Source organism: Podarcis muralis, chromosome 12 (genome assembly GCF_964188315.1).
Source record: "Podarcis muralis chromosome 12, rPodMur119.hap1.1, whole genome shotgun sequence".
Classification (NCBI taxonomy): Eukaryota; Metazoa; Chordata; class Lepidosauria; order Squamata; family Lacertidae; genus Podarcis; species Podarcis muralis.
In genome coordinates this window covers 32,677,307-32,698,659 of record NC_135666.1, presented here as the reverse complement: position 1 = coordinate 32,698,659, position 21,353 = coordinate 32,677,307, and the positions used below count along the sequence as shown (strand labels likewise).

The 21,353-nt window shown below is 39.3% G+C and overlaps 1 protein-coding gene across 6 annotated transcripts in view; it reads left to right on the top strand.

Annotated features, from left to right (window-relative positions):
• The window catches only part of DGKB (diacylglycerol kinase beta), a 251,336-nt gene that overhangs the window by 80,579 nt on the left and 149,404 nt on the right, over positions 1-21,353 (top strand). For 5 of the 6 annotated variants that reach the window (XM_077936981.1, XM_028750678.2, XM_028750674.2 and 2 more), the window contains 5 exons: positions 779-877; positions 8,483-8,515; positions 14,317-14,433; positions 17,834-17,907; positions 19,057-19,131. In XM_077936981.1, coding sequence (XP_077793107.1) covers positions 779-877; positions 8,483-8,515; positions 14,317-14,433; positions 17,834-17,907; positions 19,057-19,131 — 398 coding nt within the window. The remainder of the gene's footprint in view (positions 1-778; positions 878-8,482; positions 8,516-14,316; positions 14,434-17,833; positions 17,908-19,056; positions 19,132-21,353) is intronic. The other variant, XM_028750679.2, reaches the window with a different exon arrangement.

Sequence of the window (21,353 nt, the reverse complement as noted above, 5' to 3'; positions counted from 1 at the left end):
TTTAGATTATGGGGTGAGCAAAAGACACCCACAATAAAGCTTCAGTACTTGGAAGAAATGTGTAACCTGTAATTCTACCACACTGAACCAGGGAGTCAGTCCCATTGAACCGAGTAGAATTTTATTTTGACCAATTTTTTTTAAGGATTGCACTGATAGTACTTGTTTGCTTAGGCTGCAATTCTAATCTTTGGGAGTAAGCGCTGTTGAATTCAATAAGGATTTATTTCTGAGTAGACATGGTTAGGATTGTTCAGTAAAAGTCTAATTTCCAGAGACCCAGCTGTGTTAGTTTGTTGCAGCAAAAACACGTCTTACCGGTAACTTGGGATAACACTTCATGCATCCGACGAAGGAGGCCTTAAGTCCATGAAAGTTTATGCCTTAAAAAATCTTGTTAGACTTTCAAGTGTCATAAGATTCTCTGTTACCAAGTTTCAAAGGTTATTTGATTGTAACAGATCATTGTTATTTTGCTGTTACTTTGTAAGTATGATCTTTTTCAGTTGGTTAACTTTTTCAAAGTTAGTAACATGATTTTTACATACATATTTACTACGTCATGCTTTCTCTGTGAAATCAGTTTCAGTGCTACTTATTCATGTTATATTTGAGTTTTGTACTTTTATCTAAAATTGCTCACCTTCAAAGTCTATTGTGTTTAATTATTATTGTTTTTTACATCATAACAGCTCGGTGTATTTCAGCACACTCACATCGACTGACTCCTATGACATTTATATTCTTAATGATAGATTTTTTTCTCTCTCTCTCATAGCTGCATAACAAATGTGCATCACACCTCAAGCCTGAATGTGATTGTGGCGCTCTGAAGGATCATATTCTCCCACCCACATCTATCTGCCCTGTAGTATTGGTAAGTTCTTGTTCGTCCATTTCAAAAGAGCTCTTCTGCATTAAAGGCATCTTAGGCTACAGGAGAGCTTCAAGGCTGCTGTTACTACAGCCTTGTTCTGACAGCACAATCTAAACAAAATGCTAACTCACTAATGATAGTACGTTGTATTTCCCTCTTCCTTCATGCTACTGAATGTCTTCTAGAATGTAAGCTGTAATTGAAACTGATTCTGGTTTTATCATTTAGTCATGCTGAATTTACCAGAAATTGTATAGGCCAAATACTTGCACATCCTACTTATTTTATAGATCTAGCTTCCCAGAATAATGAAGTTATTCTTATGGGCACATTTTGCTTGGGATGCACGTTATATATCTGCAATGCTAAGGGCTCTGATCTCCACCGGAGGTTACCTAGAATGATGGCCTTGGCCTTGCAGCAAGCAATGCATCAACATTATATGTTTTATGCTGCTAGACTGAGCAGTAAATTACCTGTCTACAAATATAATTACTCAATGAAAATGGCAATACAGATGCTCTGTGAAGAGTGCTACAAAGAGCTTTTGAGATGGACCTTCAAAGCTTATATGTCAATAGAGTTGTGCAAACTCTGTACCCCTGTTGCACTCCCCTCCACCTGGAGGAAAAAAACTTGTTTGATTTGAGCGATGATGTCTATTGAACACTCCTGGAAAAATGTATGTGTGATTATACAGGTATTTGTAGGATGGGGGCCTTGGGAGTAGTACTAACAGAGGAAGCAAAATAATCTTGTATGACTCTGGTGCTCATGACGCCACATAACTGGGGATCTGTCAATGCCTAGCCTGAATCTGACTTCTGAAATTTGTGCAGGCATCAGCCTTTGATTTTGCACTCCAGAGCCATGTTAGGTGTGATCATGTTTTTAAAATACAATAAACTGAAAAACTGTGTACTCTACTAATTAGGGTACATTCTTCGAAATTTAAAGAACTACAGTGGCACCCAGCTCAGCATTTCTTTAACCATAAATTATGTTAACAGTGGTCTTTCCAAATACAATTGTTTTTCTTTAAATAGGCTTCAGTGTTTTAAAAAAGTGATGTTGCAAAACTACAGTAATAAGAAATCTAAGATTTGCAAAATTCAAACTTTATGCCACTATTTTCTCTAAACAATGGCTTTTCCTTTACCTATTTTTTTAAAATGAAAATTGGATGGTAAATTAGAATGGGTAGCATTCTTGGGCTGTTTTTCTGTTGATAACCTGCAGCAGTGACTTCTATAAGTTAACTGTGCACTGGGTAAAGAAGTACTATAATGTGTTCCCCCCATTGCTTTGTTGATGATACAATTGCTTTTCTTCCTTTAGGGCTGGTTTAGATGTAACACTAAATGTTACATCTGTAGCATTATGGGGGAAAGCCACAGAGAGCCTTAATCTCATGTGCTCCCCCCCCCCCACTCCATCCTTCTCTGGCACAGCCATGATGAGTTTAGAAGCTTCCGCTTTAGATTAACTACAACTTGCCACTTCATCCACACCTGGACAAACTGTGGTTAATCTTTACTATGATTTGTTTATCCAGCTTCAAACCATGGCTCGTGATGCTGTATTCTTTCAGCTATAGTTCACCTTAAAGTTTAGGGCTTAGATGGCCGCTAAATTTCCAGTTAATCTAAAATGGAAGGCGGGTGGGGGGACATGCAAGACTTAAGTTTTGCTGTAGCTCATTCTCATAATATTTAACCAGGGTAGTCGGTGTGGTTTCCTCCAGGTGTTGCTGGACTCCAACTACCATCAGCACAAGTCAGCTTGGCCAGTGGTCAGGAATGATAGGAGTTGTAGTCCAAGAACCTCTACATTGGTGGAGGAAAGTATTTGAGAGAGTTGGCATTTGGGGCTTCTGACTCCATCGCTGCCTGGTTTTTGGATGTGGGCAGGTCACTCGCTTCTGCCTCATTCAGCATTCTGTTTCCATTAAAGACCAACAAAATTACTCTGGGAACCTTACAAGCAGAACATGAGAGAATGCAGTTTCCCTGTTTGTCCCCAGCAAACTGATATCCAGAGCTATACTGCCTCTTTTAGGTCTCAAGGATTTTGAGTTGGGCATCTGTGGTTGGAACTTAATGGATGAAACCTTTTGGAGGCACTAGGAAATTCTGAATGCCTGTTACGTTTTCTCTGTATTTGGAGCAGCATTTAATATGCCTTTACAGTGACATCATAATTCTGTTTATCATTGTGGAAAAGGATCCGTTCACCAGCTTGGATCTATGAATTTTAAGAAATGGCCAAATCTGCACAATACGTTTTTTCACAGTAGGAAATTCAGCTTTTAATCTTGGTTTAGCAGTATGTGTTTGTTTGGTTCAAGTATGAAGGTTTTGTTGTGTTTTGTTTTGTTTTCCTATAACGTAGGAGAGATAATACTTTTACATTGTTGCTGTGGAACTCTCTCTTGATCTTAGGATCTTTCATTCACAGTCTAGTAACATTGTGAGAGTCTGCAGATAAGAGAACTTGAAGTAATGATCTTACTGGTCAGTTTTCTATGCGAATAAACTTATGCTAATGAAGAGGCTCAACAACTGAGTTCCAATATACCTTTAATATTGTGGCTTATCCCATAGCATCATAACTTACTACATTGTCTGTCCCATGTATGTAGACATGTGTAGATACTCATCATTGTATTTCCTTTTTATTGTACAACATGCTTGGTGATTGAACCAACTCTTCAAGAAAAAATGCAATAACAGTACTAGGTAAACTTGTCTCCCATAATAAATATCACTCACAGAAAATAAGATTTCATGCTGGATTGTCTGATGCGCTTTGCCATGACAAATTCTGGTCGCTTTCCTCACTCCACCCCCCTTTTTAAGGACACCACATTATCATGAATAGCCTCACCTCAAAACATGGTGGGCCCAGGTCCTTCCAAATTTGGATGTGCCCCAATATTGGCTTAGATTGCTGGCTGTCATAACCCATCCCAGTTAAGGAAGGCACATGTGTAATTGTTAACTTTCTATTGGCAAGAGAAACACTTACAGCAGCTTCCATGGTGCTCCACACGCACGCACACTTCTAAACCCTAGACACCTGTCCACAGGTCTGGGCCCAATGGAGCAGTTGCAACAACAGTGGGGGACCCTTCCCTCTTCCTGTTTATATACCCTCCTCTGACAGGTTGCACGCCTGCAACCTGAGACTCCTCCTGCATGGAAGTCTTCTTCCTTTTCAAGTCTCTCCTGGTTCTAGGAGGCAGTGGTGCAAGGGAAGGTGGGGAATCTACTGACCCATCCCTCACCTGACCCATCCCTTCTTCCTCCACCACATCCTGCACACCTTCCTCTGCCTCAGACTCTCCCTCCTTCCCCAGCTCTTGCCTTGCAGGTGGTGTGACACCCCATAAATCACTGGTCCCCTCTCCCGGGTCACTCGCCTTGTCCCTTTCCTTTGCCACAGATCCCTGCCTGTCCTTGACAGCCCTCCTTTTTTCCCCGCCACTCTCTTCCTTCTCCAAAATGTACTCTTTTTGGGAGGTGAATGGCATCAGTAAGGTGTTTGTCTATCTGTCCGCCTAAGTTTGCCTCTCTCCCTGTCTCCTTCCTCTCTTTGTCAAAGGAAATGCTGCAACAGCAGTATTCCAGGTCTAAGAAGTCTTGGAAATCATTGTTCTTTAAAGCTCCTGAGCCCATGGAAATTTTTTTAATACTTCCTGGCAGTTACTGTGTGGCCAGTTGCTAATGCATCTTATTTTTGTGCATTTGGATTTTCATTTTACATACAGCATTTTAGGTTTGTTCTTGCTGCATTTTATTTTATTATCTGTCCATTGCTCATATTTATGAACAGTGTTTAACTTTTAGTCTGTGTGATCTCCAGTTTCTATTGCTTTTTGGAGCATGGAGTGAAGATATAGTCCAGGAATTTTGATATTTCTCTTTTCTTGACATTCCTGTCTTATCCAGAATGTTGTGGTCTTCCATATGAAATAAAGTTTAATAAACTCTGGAGTACATCTTAGCCTTGTGCATTGTTCTCATCTTCACTCCAACCATCCAAAACAGAGTAATACTTCTGAGTCTCCCAGAAGAACTATTCAAGGAATACTAAAACAGGAAAACTTTTTACCTTTGCAGACATTATTCAAGAGGAACTCTGTACCTGTGTGCATTGATATATTTTATGGTGATCTTTGTGACTGAAATTAAATGATTTCAGTTACAATCTGTGCATGTAGATCTCATGGTAGTCTTAATAGATGCCAGAATCAGTTTATAGCTGCCCTCTTATTTCTGTAACATGTTAATTAATTCACACTGATCAAATAAATGTACACTGAGATTTGTTTCCTAATGAGGGTGCATTTAGAAGAAAGGTTTTGCATCCTTCTGATATCCTGTGGGTAATTATATTCTAATTATATGGTATGGGGGAGACTATAACTCAGTTCTGAAATTGTTCATTGGATCCAATTAATTGCATGCATATAATGAAAGTTCATGATGAGGTTGACGGGCAGTGAGTTTAAGGAAACCTTTAACTCAATTTAATCCTAGCTTTTGTATTACAATAGAATTAGATTATAACAAGGTTAGAAGCAGAGTATTGGCATGAGGTGGTTGTATGCAAGAAGAAAAAATGTCTCTGCCCTTACTATGACTTATTTTATATAATTCTGCATATGCAACATAAATGCATGCAGTTGCAGTCTTTCGATACATACTTTCTCAACTTTTTACCAGTTTGTAACAGTACTATTTTCTGAATAGAATCAGTAACAGATTGCTAATACTTTCCTGCTCTGTATTATAAATGGTAGGTGTCCATTTAACAAACGACAAAGATGTGAACCTCTCTCTCTCTCCACCTGCAAATAATACTGTAATAATAGGACAACTGTTACTCCTGATTACTGGAGATTTGAGCAGTACACCATCCATTGTTTTTTGTTTATTTACTATCAATTAAATATTTTAAAAGTTAGGGGTTGTTGTTTTTTTGTTTTTTGTAAGCCCACAATTTAGGATTGCACCTAAAGCCAAAATCTCATATAGTCAGAACACATGGGGTGCAATAGCAGGTGGGATTGCAAAACTCATTTTCCCCAGAGGCCTACCTCCTTTCCAAATTTGCCAAGCACATAAAGCTGCATATGTACAAGTTAAATGTAAGTTGTGAGCTTACTAGATAGACAGATAGATGGATAGATGGATAGATAGAGCATTTAAAACACACCCCATTTGCTGTGAAACATTGTCTCTGCGCTGAAAAGAGTTCACTTTGAGGACTCAACCTCTATCTAAGCAGATTAAATATACAGTTGTAGTGTTGCACAACACACAATGAATGCAAGATTGAAACCAGACACAAAATCCCTTTCTCCTTCATCCCATGGTGTCCATAGTTCCTTTCCATGCAAAAACTGCAAAAACTGAAGTACAAGAGTGTTCTTATCTACAGCAAGAACTATTTTTTGTTTCTTTTTCATGTCAGATTGAAATTAATAACTGCCCCCCAGAGGAAGATGCATTTTTCAATTAACTACCATTGTTCAAGCTCCTCTCAGCTCTGTGTTGGGAATGAAGAGGATGATAAATTGTAGCTGGCACTATTCACTCATCCTGAATTTTACCTAGGGTTGTCAACTCTGTAAGCATCAAGTGTCCTGGGCAAAAGGGAACCAACACTTTGACAGATATTGTGATATAATGATCTGTGCTGCACATGTAGCTGGTATGCTGTCAGGGCACTGACTCGATGGTAGAAGCGTAAACTGCTATGAGGCACTGAGGTGAAGGCTGATTCATAAGTCACTGAAGAGATGTGGGAACTTGTATTCCCTGTGGTTTGGTCATACAAACTTCTGTGAGTACCATGGGTGAAGTAAAGGGCATGGCTCCTTGCTGGTCTTGAGTCTCCTAGTAGCTCTTTCCATCTTAAGCAGGTATGATAGCACCTCATAATTAACTTCCATGATGATTCGTGTTTGAGGATGGTGAGCCTTTACCTTAACAAATGCAGTTTGATAGAAGTGGATATGCAGGTTCACAAATCATCATGTTTGCTAACTCTTACTCTTAGGTTCTCCAGAACATTCACATTACACAACAATGCAGTGAATCGAAGAGTTCTAATAATTATGTATAGCAGTCAGTGATGTAGCTAAGGCTATGTTTTGGGGCCAAAGTCCAGGGCCCCCAATGACTACCCTGAAGCCAGATATGATGAGGCAAGCAGGTTCAGTGTCAGCAGCTGAAGCCATGTGGGTGTCAAAATCTCCCTGGTCTGTCTGGATATCAGCCAGAGGAGGTTACCGGTAAGCAAGCTCCGAGGACAGTGAGAGGGGCCAGCCTCTATGGAGGGGGCTTCCAAATCGACAGTGGGCATACTGGGTTCTACTGGGGCCTAGAGTCTAAAATTTCCTAGATGTACCTCTGATGACAGAACACTATTTGGAAAGAATAAAAGGGAAGCAAAGGGTTGTGGCCTGTGTTGTTAAAGGTTGAAAGAAGAATGGGAAGTTATAAGAGTCCATAAGGAACTGTAAAAATAGAGTCTGGTCACTTATTAGGAATATGCTTTAGCTTATACTACCTGAGGATGTGGACAGATTATTTGAAAGCCTGAAATAATATAGCAGCACCCTTGACCCTTGACCTTCTGTTCAATGAAAGGTGCAGGAGGGAATCTTTGTGATTGAATCTTGGAAGTGGCTAATCACACTTGAGGCTTGGTATAAGTGCTTTTATGGAAGCGTGTTACTATCCCTTATGAAGAAATGCATTTTATACACAAGGTATTCAAACACAACTTGTTCAATGTTAAATTTAAAGTATTAGGGTAAACCAGGACCAATTCTGTCCATGTAAACCTTACTGAGCCCTATGATCACTCTGAGATCCCCTCTGGCTAGTCACTAGCAAGGATTCAGTTACTGGTAGCGATGCTTGAGGAATTCATTTGTAAGTTTCAGTATAGATTGACTTTTTTTACACATAATTTTTGTATGGATTATTTATTTATTTATTTATTTATTTATTTATTTATTTATTTATTTATTTATTTATTTATTTATTTAATTTATATACCACCCTATGCCTGGAGGTCTCAGGATTAATAAAAATAGATTAGTGCAGTGAGAGGATGGAAAGGACTTATACATGAAGCTATACAAAGCCAACACAGACTGGAAATAGACGGACCAAACCATCCTCAGTTGTCTGATATGAGAGGCAGGGCATTTTCAGTGGCGGCACCAACCTTACTACCTGGGGATATCTGCCAACCACCATCTCTTCCCATTTTCAAGTGAGCAGTGAAAATATTTTTGTTCTGGAAGCCGTTTTATGATGAGTTTTTGCTTTATGCTGATCTCTTGGATTGTATGGTGATGTTTTTTATTGCTTTTAAGGTTTGGTTTTTCTTAATTATCTTTATCTTATTTGTGATTTTTTTTATATACAAACACGATACATCCACATTACTTTGCTGTGATGACTTGACTTGTAATGGAAAACTGCTTTACTAGCTCAACAAAATGGCCACACATTCAAATTTTCTTTGCAGGAATTGTCTTTAATTAATATTAATATTGTAGCTGAAACTGTTTTTCTCCAACAGACTCTACCTCCTTTAGGAGTTTCGCTTCCTGAGGTGCGTAATATAAAAGTGTTCACAGATGCAAATAAAAGTTGTTTGGTGTTTTGACTTCCTGCCATAAAGTACATTTTGGGGCTGGCATAGTAGTTATGACAGTCTGTATTTCTTGCAGCACTCCAAAAAGCAGAAGACCTGCACATTACATATTAAAAGAAGACTCTTTTATCAAAGGATAGACTCCCTAGAGTGCTCCTAAATTACTCACAGTTGAGATTAGACTGGAACTGTTGAAGTTTTAAAGGTCGTCCAGGGTTGATAACAGGGATAAACAAGCCAGTAAGGTCTGCTTTGTACAGTTTTGGCAAGGAATCCATTCTGTTCCACCGCAGCTCAAGTAGAGTGTGATATCCGTAATGAATTCTGCTATCTACTATCGGCATGTGCAGAGACGGGTCTTTGCCCATGCTTGGAGACAACAGAGTAGCAATACTGACCTTCTCTGAGCGTGATGGAGCCTTCACAGCAGACAAGGTGTGAGCAAGTGTGATCCTTTGAACCACTCTGGACTGTTCCATGTCTGTTCTGAGGCCTTTGGTATGCCTAGTGGGTGGTCTTTTTAGTACTCCAGAGGCTCTTCACAGACTAGGGTAGAGCTTGAGCAGCCACAATAATGTCCTCCAACCATATTAGGCCTTGCCTTGTGAATACTGAACATGAGATATGGGTACAGCATGACATAGCAACTCACTTGGTTGTGCTGTGCCTCATACGTTTCTGAAACTGGTTTAGGTCCTGGTGAATGAAGCATGTCCTGGATCCACTCAATGAATTCAATCCCAACCACAAATCGTAGTTCCAATGTAGATTCTGTTTGGGTGGAGCTCTGCTCTATCTCTAGGCAATTTCATAGAATCATAGAGCTGGAAGGGACTCTGAGGATCATCTCGTCCAACCGCCTGTGATGTAGGAATATGCAACTGTCCCATACAGGGATTGAACCTGCAACCTTGGTGTTATCAGCACCACACACTAACCAACTGAGCTGTCCAGGCTGAGCTATTGATAGCTAATAGGTGCACGAAGATCCTGTTCTTCAGAACTTTGCCTTCAGCATATTATAGAGGACCTTTGTTCTCATTTCTGGCACTTTATGAGTTGTATCACAAATGTTCCTGTGGCTTTTAGAGAATTTGAAATGGTGACGTTTAGATAATATGGTGGAGGAGAGTGGCAGAAACAGATTTTCCCTCATGTCTGTGTGAAATGGATTTTTTTAGGCAGCAGACGTATACAGTCTTCCTGAACAAAATTCACTGGAAGTTTACACCATCAGCTAAACATCACTTTGGAAGAGCATCATCTGATTCTTCTGCCTTAACTATATGAACACAGCATTGTCATAGCAGTAAGAGGGCTGAACAACCTCTGCTCCTTGAACATAAACAACATAAAATAGAGATCCAGTATAATGGTACAATAGAATCTTTGTGTTGTAATGTCAGTGTGCAAACTGGGACAGACCTGGAGCAACTCAGTGTGTGTTTTTATAGTTCCCACAAGGCCTTTCCTTGTCTGCATCAAAGTCCATTGTATGCCCATGGGTAGAAGATCAACAGTGATTGGACTTGTGAATGGAAGGATCCCGAGCAAAGAGAACTTGCACTGGTGCGTTCTCTTAATCTGTAACACTATATAGAATAACAGGAATAGGATATTGCTACCTAATCAGCCTCTAAGGATGAGAATCAGGAATCCAGTGTCCTGTTGCAATACTTTTTGGAATTTTTTTCTAGTCTAGAAGTTCATGGAGAAAACAGAATACCTTCACGTTGCGAGCCGTCAAAATGTGCATTAGTGTTTTATTGAGTAACTTTCACTCAGCATTGCCTGTGTCCATGAGACAAAATGATTACAGCCGCATCAATCATTTTGTATATCCTAATAAAATAGTCATAACTAGAACATATATGCTACCCAGAAAATAAATATCTGCATTTTGCAGTGTCATTTATTTTCAATAAGTGTCAGCTTCACCTCCATTTTTATACAAGAATATCGCACAATCGCCCTGAGATTTTACATAGCTGTTGTTTTTGAAGGACATGCCAAATGTAGTTTGATCTCCTTATTTTAAGGTTTTAATATTTCAGTCCTGTAGTACTACTAAAGAATTCTAACTGCAAAAGAGAAACAAAAACCCTTTACTTAGGCAATGTTTACATCATCCCTTCTATAGAGATTCTTGCCATTTCAGGCAAGTAAGATGAAAAGAATCTACAGGTAGGAATAAACAGATAAGGATTTAGCCAGCCAGCAATTATGCAAGTTATATGGAAAAGTGAAACAATGATCTAGGAGTTCAATGAGGAGGAATAAACACTGTATTTTGTATTTGAAAACTGATTTGAAAATGTCACCTTTTATAAAATAGTTGACACCCATTGTAAAGTATAATAACCCTAGGAAAATTAGGAAGATATGCAGTGCTGGAGATGTGATAATGTTAAGGGTGACTTCCTCCGTGATGCCCATTGTAACCCCATTCTAAGCATTTTTCTATGAAATTTTTGAATAGGAATGTGCTAGGTATTGCTTTACCTTTTGGATTCTGTAGTGATCTTGATTTGATTCTTGGGAGAGATAAGAAACAGATTTTATTTAAAAAATATACCCTCCCAAGACAGCTTACAAAAGTTAAGAAACAATAAAATTATATACAATAAAGAACATGAATACATATTTTACTTAAATATATATTTCAGTGGCCAAAAACATAGTAGCTAAAAATTGGCTTCAGATCAAATCTACCTTAGGCTGCATTTATTGGGGAGGAAGCCCCATTGAACACAGTGGAGTTTACTTCCAAGTAAACATGCATAGGATTGTATTGCACATTAAATTAAGTTAGCTTGTTAAATCATAAACACTTAAGGAACCCACTGCATGAAAAAATAAAGTAAATATTTTGAATTATCAGTCAGAATGCTATACACATGTATGTAAAAAAGATCTGTCCTCTGTGTTACATTAAGAAGGAATATAATATTCTCCTGAGGTTTTAGATGCCTTTGATTTCTCTATCTGTAATTTGTTCTGTGCTTCATTTGTAGTTTCTGAACATTGGAATAAAGGGGCAGCAAAGCGCATAATTGCAGATAGTGCTTCTTGTTAGCAGGCACACCTGATTTCCCTTTAACATAATAGGGGCCCAACTTAAAGTGAATTTATTCAGACTGAAGCGACCGCCATAGGTGAATAAAAAATGTCCCAGCCTACCATTTTAAAAGACAACATAGCAAGAGATGACATACCTTTTTTGTATGTTTATCTAGGCCTGCATGGATTCTGGGGGGCCTCAATATGATCTATATATTACTAAAAAAAAATTCAATTTTACCTCCAGCCTTGGTTCTTTTCTTTCTCACTGCAGCAGCAGCAGAAAAATCTGTCAGTGTTCCTTACTTTGCAACATTAGTTCTTTTTCTATCTCTCCCCTCCCACCCCCATCCCCCTTTTAAAAGCTGTAAATTGATCACGACAATTACGAATATTATTTCTGGCAGTCTGCATTTTTTCTGTGTTTATATGTGTTTTGTTACTATGAAGCATAACACCTGCACAATTAATTTAGTTTAACTTAACAACGACAACAAGAAGCCAGTAGCATTACTGCCTACACCTGCATACTTTCCTCGTGAATGTGCCTGTAGGAATATTTCTAGCAGCACAAAGTAGAGGTGTTTAATTAGTAGAGCAGGGGTCGCCAACATGGTGCCCTCTAGATGTCGTTGGACTCTCAACTTCCATCATACCTGACCATACGTCAGGCTGGCTTTGACTTACTTGAGTTTGCATCCAGCAGTTTCTGAAGGACAGCATATTGGATTCCCCTGCTCTCCTCATTGAAGCAGTTAGCTATCCTCTTGAATTGTCACTGCTTCCTTTAGGATATATATATATATATATATATAGTGAAAGGAGGGATGCGGGTGGCGCTGTGGTCTAAACCACTGAGCTTCTTGGGCTTGATGATTGGAAGGTCGGCAGTTCAAATCCCCACAACGGAGTGAGCTCCCGTTGCGCTGTCCCAGCTCCTGCCAACCTAGCAGTTTGAAAGCACGCCAGTGCAAGTAGATAAATAGGTATCGCTGTGGCGGGAAAGTAAACAGCATTTCCATGCACTCTGGCTTCTGTCACAGTGTCCCGTTGCACCAGAAGCGGTTTAGTCCTGCTGGCCACATAACCCAGAAAGCTGTCTGTGGACAAACGCCAGCTCCCTCGGCTTGAAAGCGAGGTGAACGCCACAACCCCATAGTCGCCTTTGACTGGACTTAACTGTCCCAGGGTCCTTCACCTTTACCTTTTATATAGTGAAAGAGGATCTGCAAAAGCTTTCAAGTCTAACTGGGATTGAGCAACTGGGATTGAGTGGCACAGAATATTGACTAGGTTATTTTTTTTTTCTGTTTGTCGAATTAATTCTCAAAGAACAGTAAGGGAAGTGACAGAAAAGGTGCTCTTGGTCTTGAGTTGCTTCGGCAGAGTTAATGCCCAGCATTCTTGTCTCCTGTTGTGTCTGCCGAATTCCTTCAGCCATTATGGGAATAGGACCTAGGCTTCAAATGTAAGCCTTTGAAAACTCGGGGAAGTGAAATCTGGTTGTCCGATCTGTTACCAATCTGCCTGGACCACCATCTGTTCAAATGTTGCTGAAGACCAGGATGTACTGGTCACAAGGGGGTAGGAAAAACCAAGGGATATGTTGGGTAGCTCTGTGGACTCTGCAGTATAGGAGATATTTTTTTTTATTTTTTTTAAAAGAAGTTTGCTAGGCTTATGCAACTGAGGAATGAAATTCCAGAGGTGCACACTTCCTTACTGTGGTTCCATGCTGGGTTCAGTAGTGCTCCCTGCCTTCCTGCCAGTTGTGTGGCTGTAAACACTGGAAGACTGTGAATATATTTCAGGAACAAGTCCTCAGTCTTGGCATTGTGGGCAGCGTATCTCCCTCTCTCCTATAGATATTAAGTGAATGTTATGTATTTCTAAAATAATTATTTCATTCACTTTTTCTGCTTGTTCAGTGTAGCTATGATTTCATGTCTTTTCCTGCGTAGTGCCTTTCTCCTAAGCCTCTTTATCCACAGTTGCTGAGGAGGTGACATATTTTCACCTGGGAAAATGCTTCTTAAAAGCATATGGATGTGAGAAATAAAAAATAAATAAATCACCACTTGGAGAATGTTTTCCTGCTTTTTGCATGCATTCAATCTTAACTTTGTATTATCCAGATAGTCCAAATTTGGTTTTAGGGCTGAAATCCTATACACACATAGCAAGGACTAAGTCCCATTGAGGTCAATGGCACTTACTTCTGAGTAGACATATATAGGATTGTGTTGTAGCTAACTCAGATTAGTGAGGTTGTAATGTAACAAACCCTTTTGAAAACTTCAGATTTTGGGTAAAGCAGATTTCAAAAACAATTGCGCTTTTTAGTAGGTTTTTTTTGGTGTGTTTTTTTAAGAGACTGGGGCCAAAACGCAATTGATTAATCTCCTTTTTCAATACGCTTAACCATACAGCTTAGATGACCTCATGATTATTACCAACTTCATACCATTGCATTAGCACTTATTGTGACAAACTACAATATCACCTATCTATTTATTATGTTTAGATACATAAATAGATGTATATGAAGTTGGGCTTCATTTAATGATTTGATTGCAATCACTGAACCCATTATCACTGAAGCAGTATTTGAATATATAGGGCTAGAATGAGAGTCTTCAATTTCCACCATAGTAAGATACTATAATGCACTAATCTGCTGCTTCCAACCTCCCTTTTAGGAACGCCAGGCAACTATGAAAAAAGAAAAGGATGATTCCCAACAAACAAACAAACTAGGTGATCGGAACAAGATGCAGAGAGCAAATTCTGTCACTGTAGATGGGCAAGGCCTTCAGGTGTGATTACTTCTGTTGTGTTTAAAATTGTGTACAGCTACTCTTCCAACGTTTTCCCATGTCGCAGAATGAGTTTGGCCCAATATGGGGCCCCAGCATAAAATTGTAGCATCCGGTTGCACATTTCAGATTATCCAATTACAGGGCAAAACTTAGAACAGGGGTGGAGAGTCTGAGCGAATGCTCTTGTATAATGTTAAGATGGTAACAGGATGGTTGCCTCCTACATATATTTGCGCCAGTATCTCTACCTGCAACATGGTTTATGAAATCATACCATTGCCTCGTTTGCCTTCACACAGAACAAAATCGCCTCCAGGTGTCTCCATGTTATCTTCCGTTAGGAGTGAAGAAGGCACTAGACTGGTAACGTTGAAGAGAACATTTTCTGCAATAGAATATAAACGCACAGTGAAACTCTTGGCAGATTCTCCAGTTCCTTTCTAGGAATGCCATCTGCACAGGACTTTCAAGCCTGCTTTTCAAAATTGGTAGAACATTTTGCTTTTAAAAGCCCAGTAGGTGAGAAGGCAAATCATTCGCTGGCTGTCATTCACATCTGTATTAGCATATATCCTGATCAGTGATATTTCATTCCAGTTGTGTGATTGGGTTTCAAACATTTAACAAAAACTTGGCTGTTATATTTAGCACGAGTAAGTTCAATTGTATGGGTTATTCCCTATACACACAATAATTTGTAAAGACCTGCACTCTGATTGGCTGAATCATATACAATACAAGGGTGACCTCTTTAAAAAAAATATCCGTACAAGAACTCCCTCTCCTACCTCAGACACCTCTTTTAAGATATACTAGAAGCCAGCAGGTTGCAATATGTTTGTATGAGATTAAAACGTATATCCGCATAGCTATTTATTATTATCTGAGATATCAGCAATGATTCCTTGTATAACTAGTAGAGGGCTTAAAGCCAACATGTGGAAGCAAACAGAGAGGATCTCTGAGAAAAAAATGGGAAGCAGATTTAGCATTATACATAATCCTATAATGGCTTGTGTTTTAACACATGAAATATAACAGTATAACTAGATGTTTAGTTTAAAGGAGATTCTATGCTCCTGTGACAATGTACGGACTGGTGAATTCGAGTAGTTTCTTAAATGTGTTTCTAAGCTTATCCTGGCATCAGAGTAAGGAAAAGATAACATTTCCCAGATCTGCTGCAATTTTTTAAATAAAAAAATATGTATTACAGAAAGAAAAGTTTTAGAATATTCATTAATATTTGTATGCTGTTAAAAACATAGTCATATAAGACTATGCAGGCAACTCAGTGGCAGAGGAGATTGCTACTTAGGTACAACTATTATTAATCATAGTTAAGCACATTCATCTTATTTCTTTCTAGCTTAACCAGCATAATGATCAGGATTATTATTTCTAATTAGAGGAAGTAATATATCATGTATAACCTTAGGATGAGCCTCATTAATTAACCTGAATCCATAGAGACTTCTAAGAGGCAGTCCATCTTTGTCACAATGAGAACCATTGGTTTATCCTTCATTCACAGGAACAAACACCCCTGGAATTGGACTAAATAAGTAGAATTGATTAAAGCTCTAGATGAGCATTAAAGATATGACAGTTTTTGATAGCAGGCTGTAATGTTATGCTTTCCATGCAGAAGCATATGGGACTCAATTCATAGGCCTCCCCCCCCCCCCATTCAAACAGATAATTGCCTGGGGAGCTGAACAGGGTCCTGAAGAGTGCTGTCTTTCCTTAATAGCAGAGAAGTGGGAGTTACAGATGTTGTAGGGCTTAAACCCTGTTAAAAATTTAAACTTTATTAAAAATTTACACCCGTCAGCCAAGAGCGCTAGGGTTAATAACCTAACAGGATTGCAGCCATGAACAATGGCTTGGATCCTGAGAACCATCAGAAGGGGCAAGATGATTTATCCCTTCAGAACCCCACATCCCATCCCATAGTGTTCAGAAAGGCTCCTTGGTGCTATGTAGACACTTTATAGGGTGCATAGGGTGCTACAAGGGGGAGAGGTAGGAGGGAATGAGAAATGAGGGAGTGTGGGAGGTGTGGGCCCTTGTCTGTGACTCCAGCCCTAACCAATTGTTTCTGAGGACCCACAAGAAATTTTTGACTAGTCTACGTAGGCACCCCTCTAAATCAAGGGGACAGGCAGCTCAGGAATAGGGGACTTGGGTTCTTACACATGTTGTTGGCAATCATTCTGAATTAAATATTATATATATATATGTGCACCAGACTTTAATATCTTTAGAGCAAATCATCGTAAAACTTTTTGGAATGTACAAACACTTTTAAAAACCTTTAATTGAGGTCACAGCTGAGTCCCCTGAAACACAGAAAGGAGAAATAATGATAATAATTTCTTTATATGCCACCCATCTGACTGGGTTTCCCAGTTGTATTTACAGCCAAACCAGACAATGAGAATTGTAAGCCTGTCCTAGACCGATAGCACTATCAAGCTCGAAAAATTAAATACATTTTGGTGGAATATATTACTCGGTGTGAGTTATGAAGGGATCTTCAAGTGCATTGTTTGGATTTTTTTAAAAAAAACTATAACTCATGGATGCTTAGAAATTACAGTCTATTTGTTAACAATGATCTGGATGGCCATATGTCAAGTTTAGGGTGGGGGGAGCCCAGTCTCCCTACGGTAGGTAATTGGTCAACAAGAACATGAGAAATAGCATGTGATTAAACTAACAAAGGCAATAAGGGTTAGAGGAAGAAAGCAGCAGGATAACAGATTTTTCAAGAGATGTAGTTCAGTGGAAATACATTACTGAGGGAAGTATAGATATGGTAAGTATTAAACTAAGTGTTAGTTTGATAGGGTGGAATGATAGCATAACTTAGCATAGTTATAAGGTAACAACATGAGTATTATGAATAAAGTATTTAGGATCGTTTTGAATAGTTATTAAAATTGTGAATAAATGATGTTAAAGTTGCACTAAGGAGCTGATTTAATATTATCCAGTTATTACATTATACACTCTTATTACATTAAACACCATTACATGGTGATGTGTTGAATGAAGTATGGATTTTTTTAAAATAAAAAATGTATTTATTAATATCATTATTATAAATTAAATGTCTATTCTGCCCTTCATCTGAAGATTACAGGGAGCTTTATAATATACAAACACAAAAATACATAGTAACAAAAACAAAAAGCAACCCCACCAGAAACATTTTAAAGTCTCAAGTAGTGTAACCTTGTGTGAGCATCAAAATAAAAACAAATTTCACTTATATTTTAACAAAATGTTTTAGCAATGAGTTAGTGTCACCCCCCCCCCCACACACTGTAGATATAAGGAAAATCAGAATTAAAAACTCAAGATTAATGGGTTTCTGTGGCAATTCTCTTAGATTACGCCTACTCGGGGTACTCATCCGCTTCTAGTTTTCGTCAACCCTAAGAGTGGTGGAAAACAAGGAGAAAGGTATGCATTTATTGCTCATGATTCTTTCCAATGTTTTTCTGTGAGGAAGTCAATTATTTGTGTTAATACTTGAGAGGGAAAATGTGTGTCTTACATTTCATCCTCCCCTTCTGATTATGTGACCCAGTGTACATTACTAGCAATAAAAATGTCACAATATGTGGAGAAGGGAAGCTGCTTTTCAAAAACAAAACATATATCTCTAGTTTAAGGAAAATACATGGAATGGGATGGGGGTCTTTATGACTAACAGATTTAAACTGCAATGAAAGGTCATGATTTTACCAGCGCTCTCCAATTCCAGTGTTTTGTGGAAGGAGGCAGCTTTGTAAGAGTTAAATTTATGTCTCCAAACTCTAAGGTCGATGCCAGCTTGGGGGGCGGGGACAGAGAGTGAGAGTTCTGTTGTGGCTGACGGGTCAAGGATGTCATGCCACAAAAATGGAAGGTTGCATAAGAATCAAGATGGACCTTTCACTCTAGTTGTCTCGCAGGCTCTTCCAAATAAATGTTTCTCTTTTTGGAAGACTTTATTAAATAGATTAGCATAGCATATCAACTCTTTTCTTACTCCAAAAGAAGACAGGGAAAGCACTGATAATTTGTGGAAAAGTTCAGTCCTGTTAAAACCCCAAGCATATCCACCTGTCAGAAGTCTAGTTTAGTCATCGTCATTGCAGCATTTCATCCATCCATGAGTCAAACCCAGTCACCCTGCAGTGACTTCCCCCTTCCTTTGGATCACATCCAGGCTAGGAATAGTGCATGAGTTTCGTTTCCCAAGGATTTGACTGGCATTAATAAACATTTGATAAATGATCAGGCTGTTCAGATGTGACCAACTTACAAGAGGGTGCAACTTAAATAAGAGATGCAGCTATGTACCTTTTTTCTGTTTTCATGCATTGTAAGATTCTTATATGCAATCATAAAGGTTAAACCAACACACACTAGTTGATGCAGCTCAGGTGGACAAGATTTTGTTTAATCCAAATATCTTGGTTTAATTTAGGATTACCAATTGACTAGCTAATTGGGCTTGCTAAATAGCATCTTACTTCCTGGGCAAATGTATCTTTTATTGACTGAGTTTCCCTGATTCCCTAAATAGTTTCCCTAAATAGTTCTCCTTTTTTTCCACAAATACAGAATTTACAGAAAATTTCAGTATCTTTTGAATCCTCGTCAAGTTTACAGCCTTGCTGGAAATGGGCCAATGCCGGGGTAAGTGTAATCCTAAATGTCATCAAACATGAGCTTTGTTTTGGGGGGGGGGGGGGGAGAAATGCAGCGTATTATTTTCAGTGAATTGGCAGCATCAATTTAACTGCACAAGCAATTCATGGAGAGATATGACACACACCCATAACTTGTGTGAAAGTTGCAATTTGTCCTTAAATTTCACTAACTCATAGTTCCTTTCCCTGTCTAATTCTTTTACTTTATCAGCATGCAGATCATCTTTTTCCTGTACCCTGAATTCCCCCCCATGTCAGTCGATTGGCTCTTTTTGAAATCCATGCCTTCTACCCCTCTATTCTTCGTGCTTCTCTATTCCTTCTCCTTCCTGCCTCTCATTGTTTCTTAGTATCTTACTTCCTGGGCAAATGTATCTTTTATTGACTGAGTTTCCCTGATTCCCATTGATGGAAGGTGAGTGGTCCTATAGCTGGGGAGGTGACTGAGTTGTATTCCCATTGAAGAAACCTGTCTCCTGGATTCTCTAGTGAGGGCTTCTTTGAGCACGAGCACCTCTTCTCAGGCTCATCTGCATCTTTTCTAGGAAACAGAGATCTTGCCACTGTGGTGCTTCCCCTGATGGTTAGTTGTCTGGACTACTGTAGTGTGTTACAGGCAGAGCTGCCCTTGAAAGCAGTTCAGAACTTTAAGCAGCCCAACACCTAGTTTGACAGGCAGGTGTTAGCTCCCAAAAGCATATAAGTCCCAACATGACAAAATACTGCATTACTGGTTTCTAATTTACTTCAAGGCTAAATTGAATATGTTGGTTCTTGCTCTTTAAAAACACACACACACCATACAGCATGTCTGAAGCTCTTACTATAAAATGACAGCCCCACAGAAGCCAAAGAAATTCCTCAGGATTACTGAGATGCATTATGTGAAATAAGATTCTGTTGTGGAGTGGCAACCACATGAAATACCAGCCTCTTCTGTCATCCAGGCGACTTCAATATAGTCCCAACTGCACTCTGTGGGCCTTACTTCTGTGTAGATGTGTGCAGGATTGCATTGTGAATATATATTTTAAAAGGTTTGCAAGGATAAGGTGTAGCGTACAGCCACAAGAGGGCAGTGTTCAGCGAAGACTAAAATTTGAAGTACAGGTACTTTCCCGTTCTCGGTTTCTGCATTTAAGAAACTGTGTTTAAAGTCCAACTTGTCTTAGAAAAGTTAGGGAAGTGACTTCAAGAAATTTCTGATTAATTATCTAGCCAATATTTCATGGGGGTTTTGAAAAAATCTTACAAAAATTAATATAATTGTCAGTTTCCAATAAATATCCATATCTGCAATTCTGTTGTTCTTCTAGCTGTACACAAATCTCTCTTTGCAGAATGCTTTGCAAATATGCTCAGTTTAGTGGGAACCATCTTGCAAATAACAAGTCAAAGGGTGGGTGCCACTCTCACACACTACTGTGCCTTTGCCCTACGACTGCTAGCTGCTTTTCCCCCTCCCAATTAAAGCACTATCCTTTTGTAGCCCCACCCATTTTAAAGGCAGCTGCCCTGAGTCTATGTTGTGACAGTTCGGTGTTTTGACAGCTCCAAACAATGCCTGTCATGGGACCACCCTTGGAGACCTCTCAGAGACTCCAGCTGCTTCAATACACACAGGCATAGGCTGCAACAATCTTGTCTTGTGCTGGCTTCCTGTGAATTTCCAAAGGAAAGTCAAGGTGCTAATTCTAACCTTTAAAGTGTGTCATTCCAGATGACCAAGCAAATCTGTGGCTGGAAACACTTCCACTTAATGAGTTGATTGTCAGTATTTGACCAGCATGTCCCACAAATTATTATCAGTGATCCAGAGTGTAACTTGCATGGCACAGAGGAGGAGCTACACTGTGGTATAGTGAGAGCTATAGCAAGCAGGCACTGTGGTCTAAACCGCCAAGCCTCTTGGGCTTGCTGATTGTAAGGTCGGTGGTTCAAATCTGCATGACGGGGTGAGCTCTCATTGCTCTGTCCCAGCTCTTGCCAACCTAGCAGTTTGAAAGCATGCCAGTGCAAGTAGATAAATAGGTACTGCTGCGACAGGAAGGTAAACAGCATTTCCGTGTGCTCTGGTTTCCGTCACGGTGTCCTGTTGCTCCAGAAACGGTTTAGTCATGCTGGCCACATGACCTGGAAAGCTGTCTGCCGGCTCTCTTGGCCTGAAAAGTGAAGTGAGCCCACACCCCATAGTCGCCTTTGACTGGA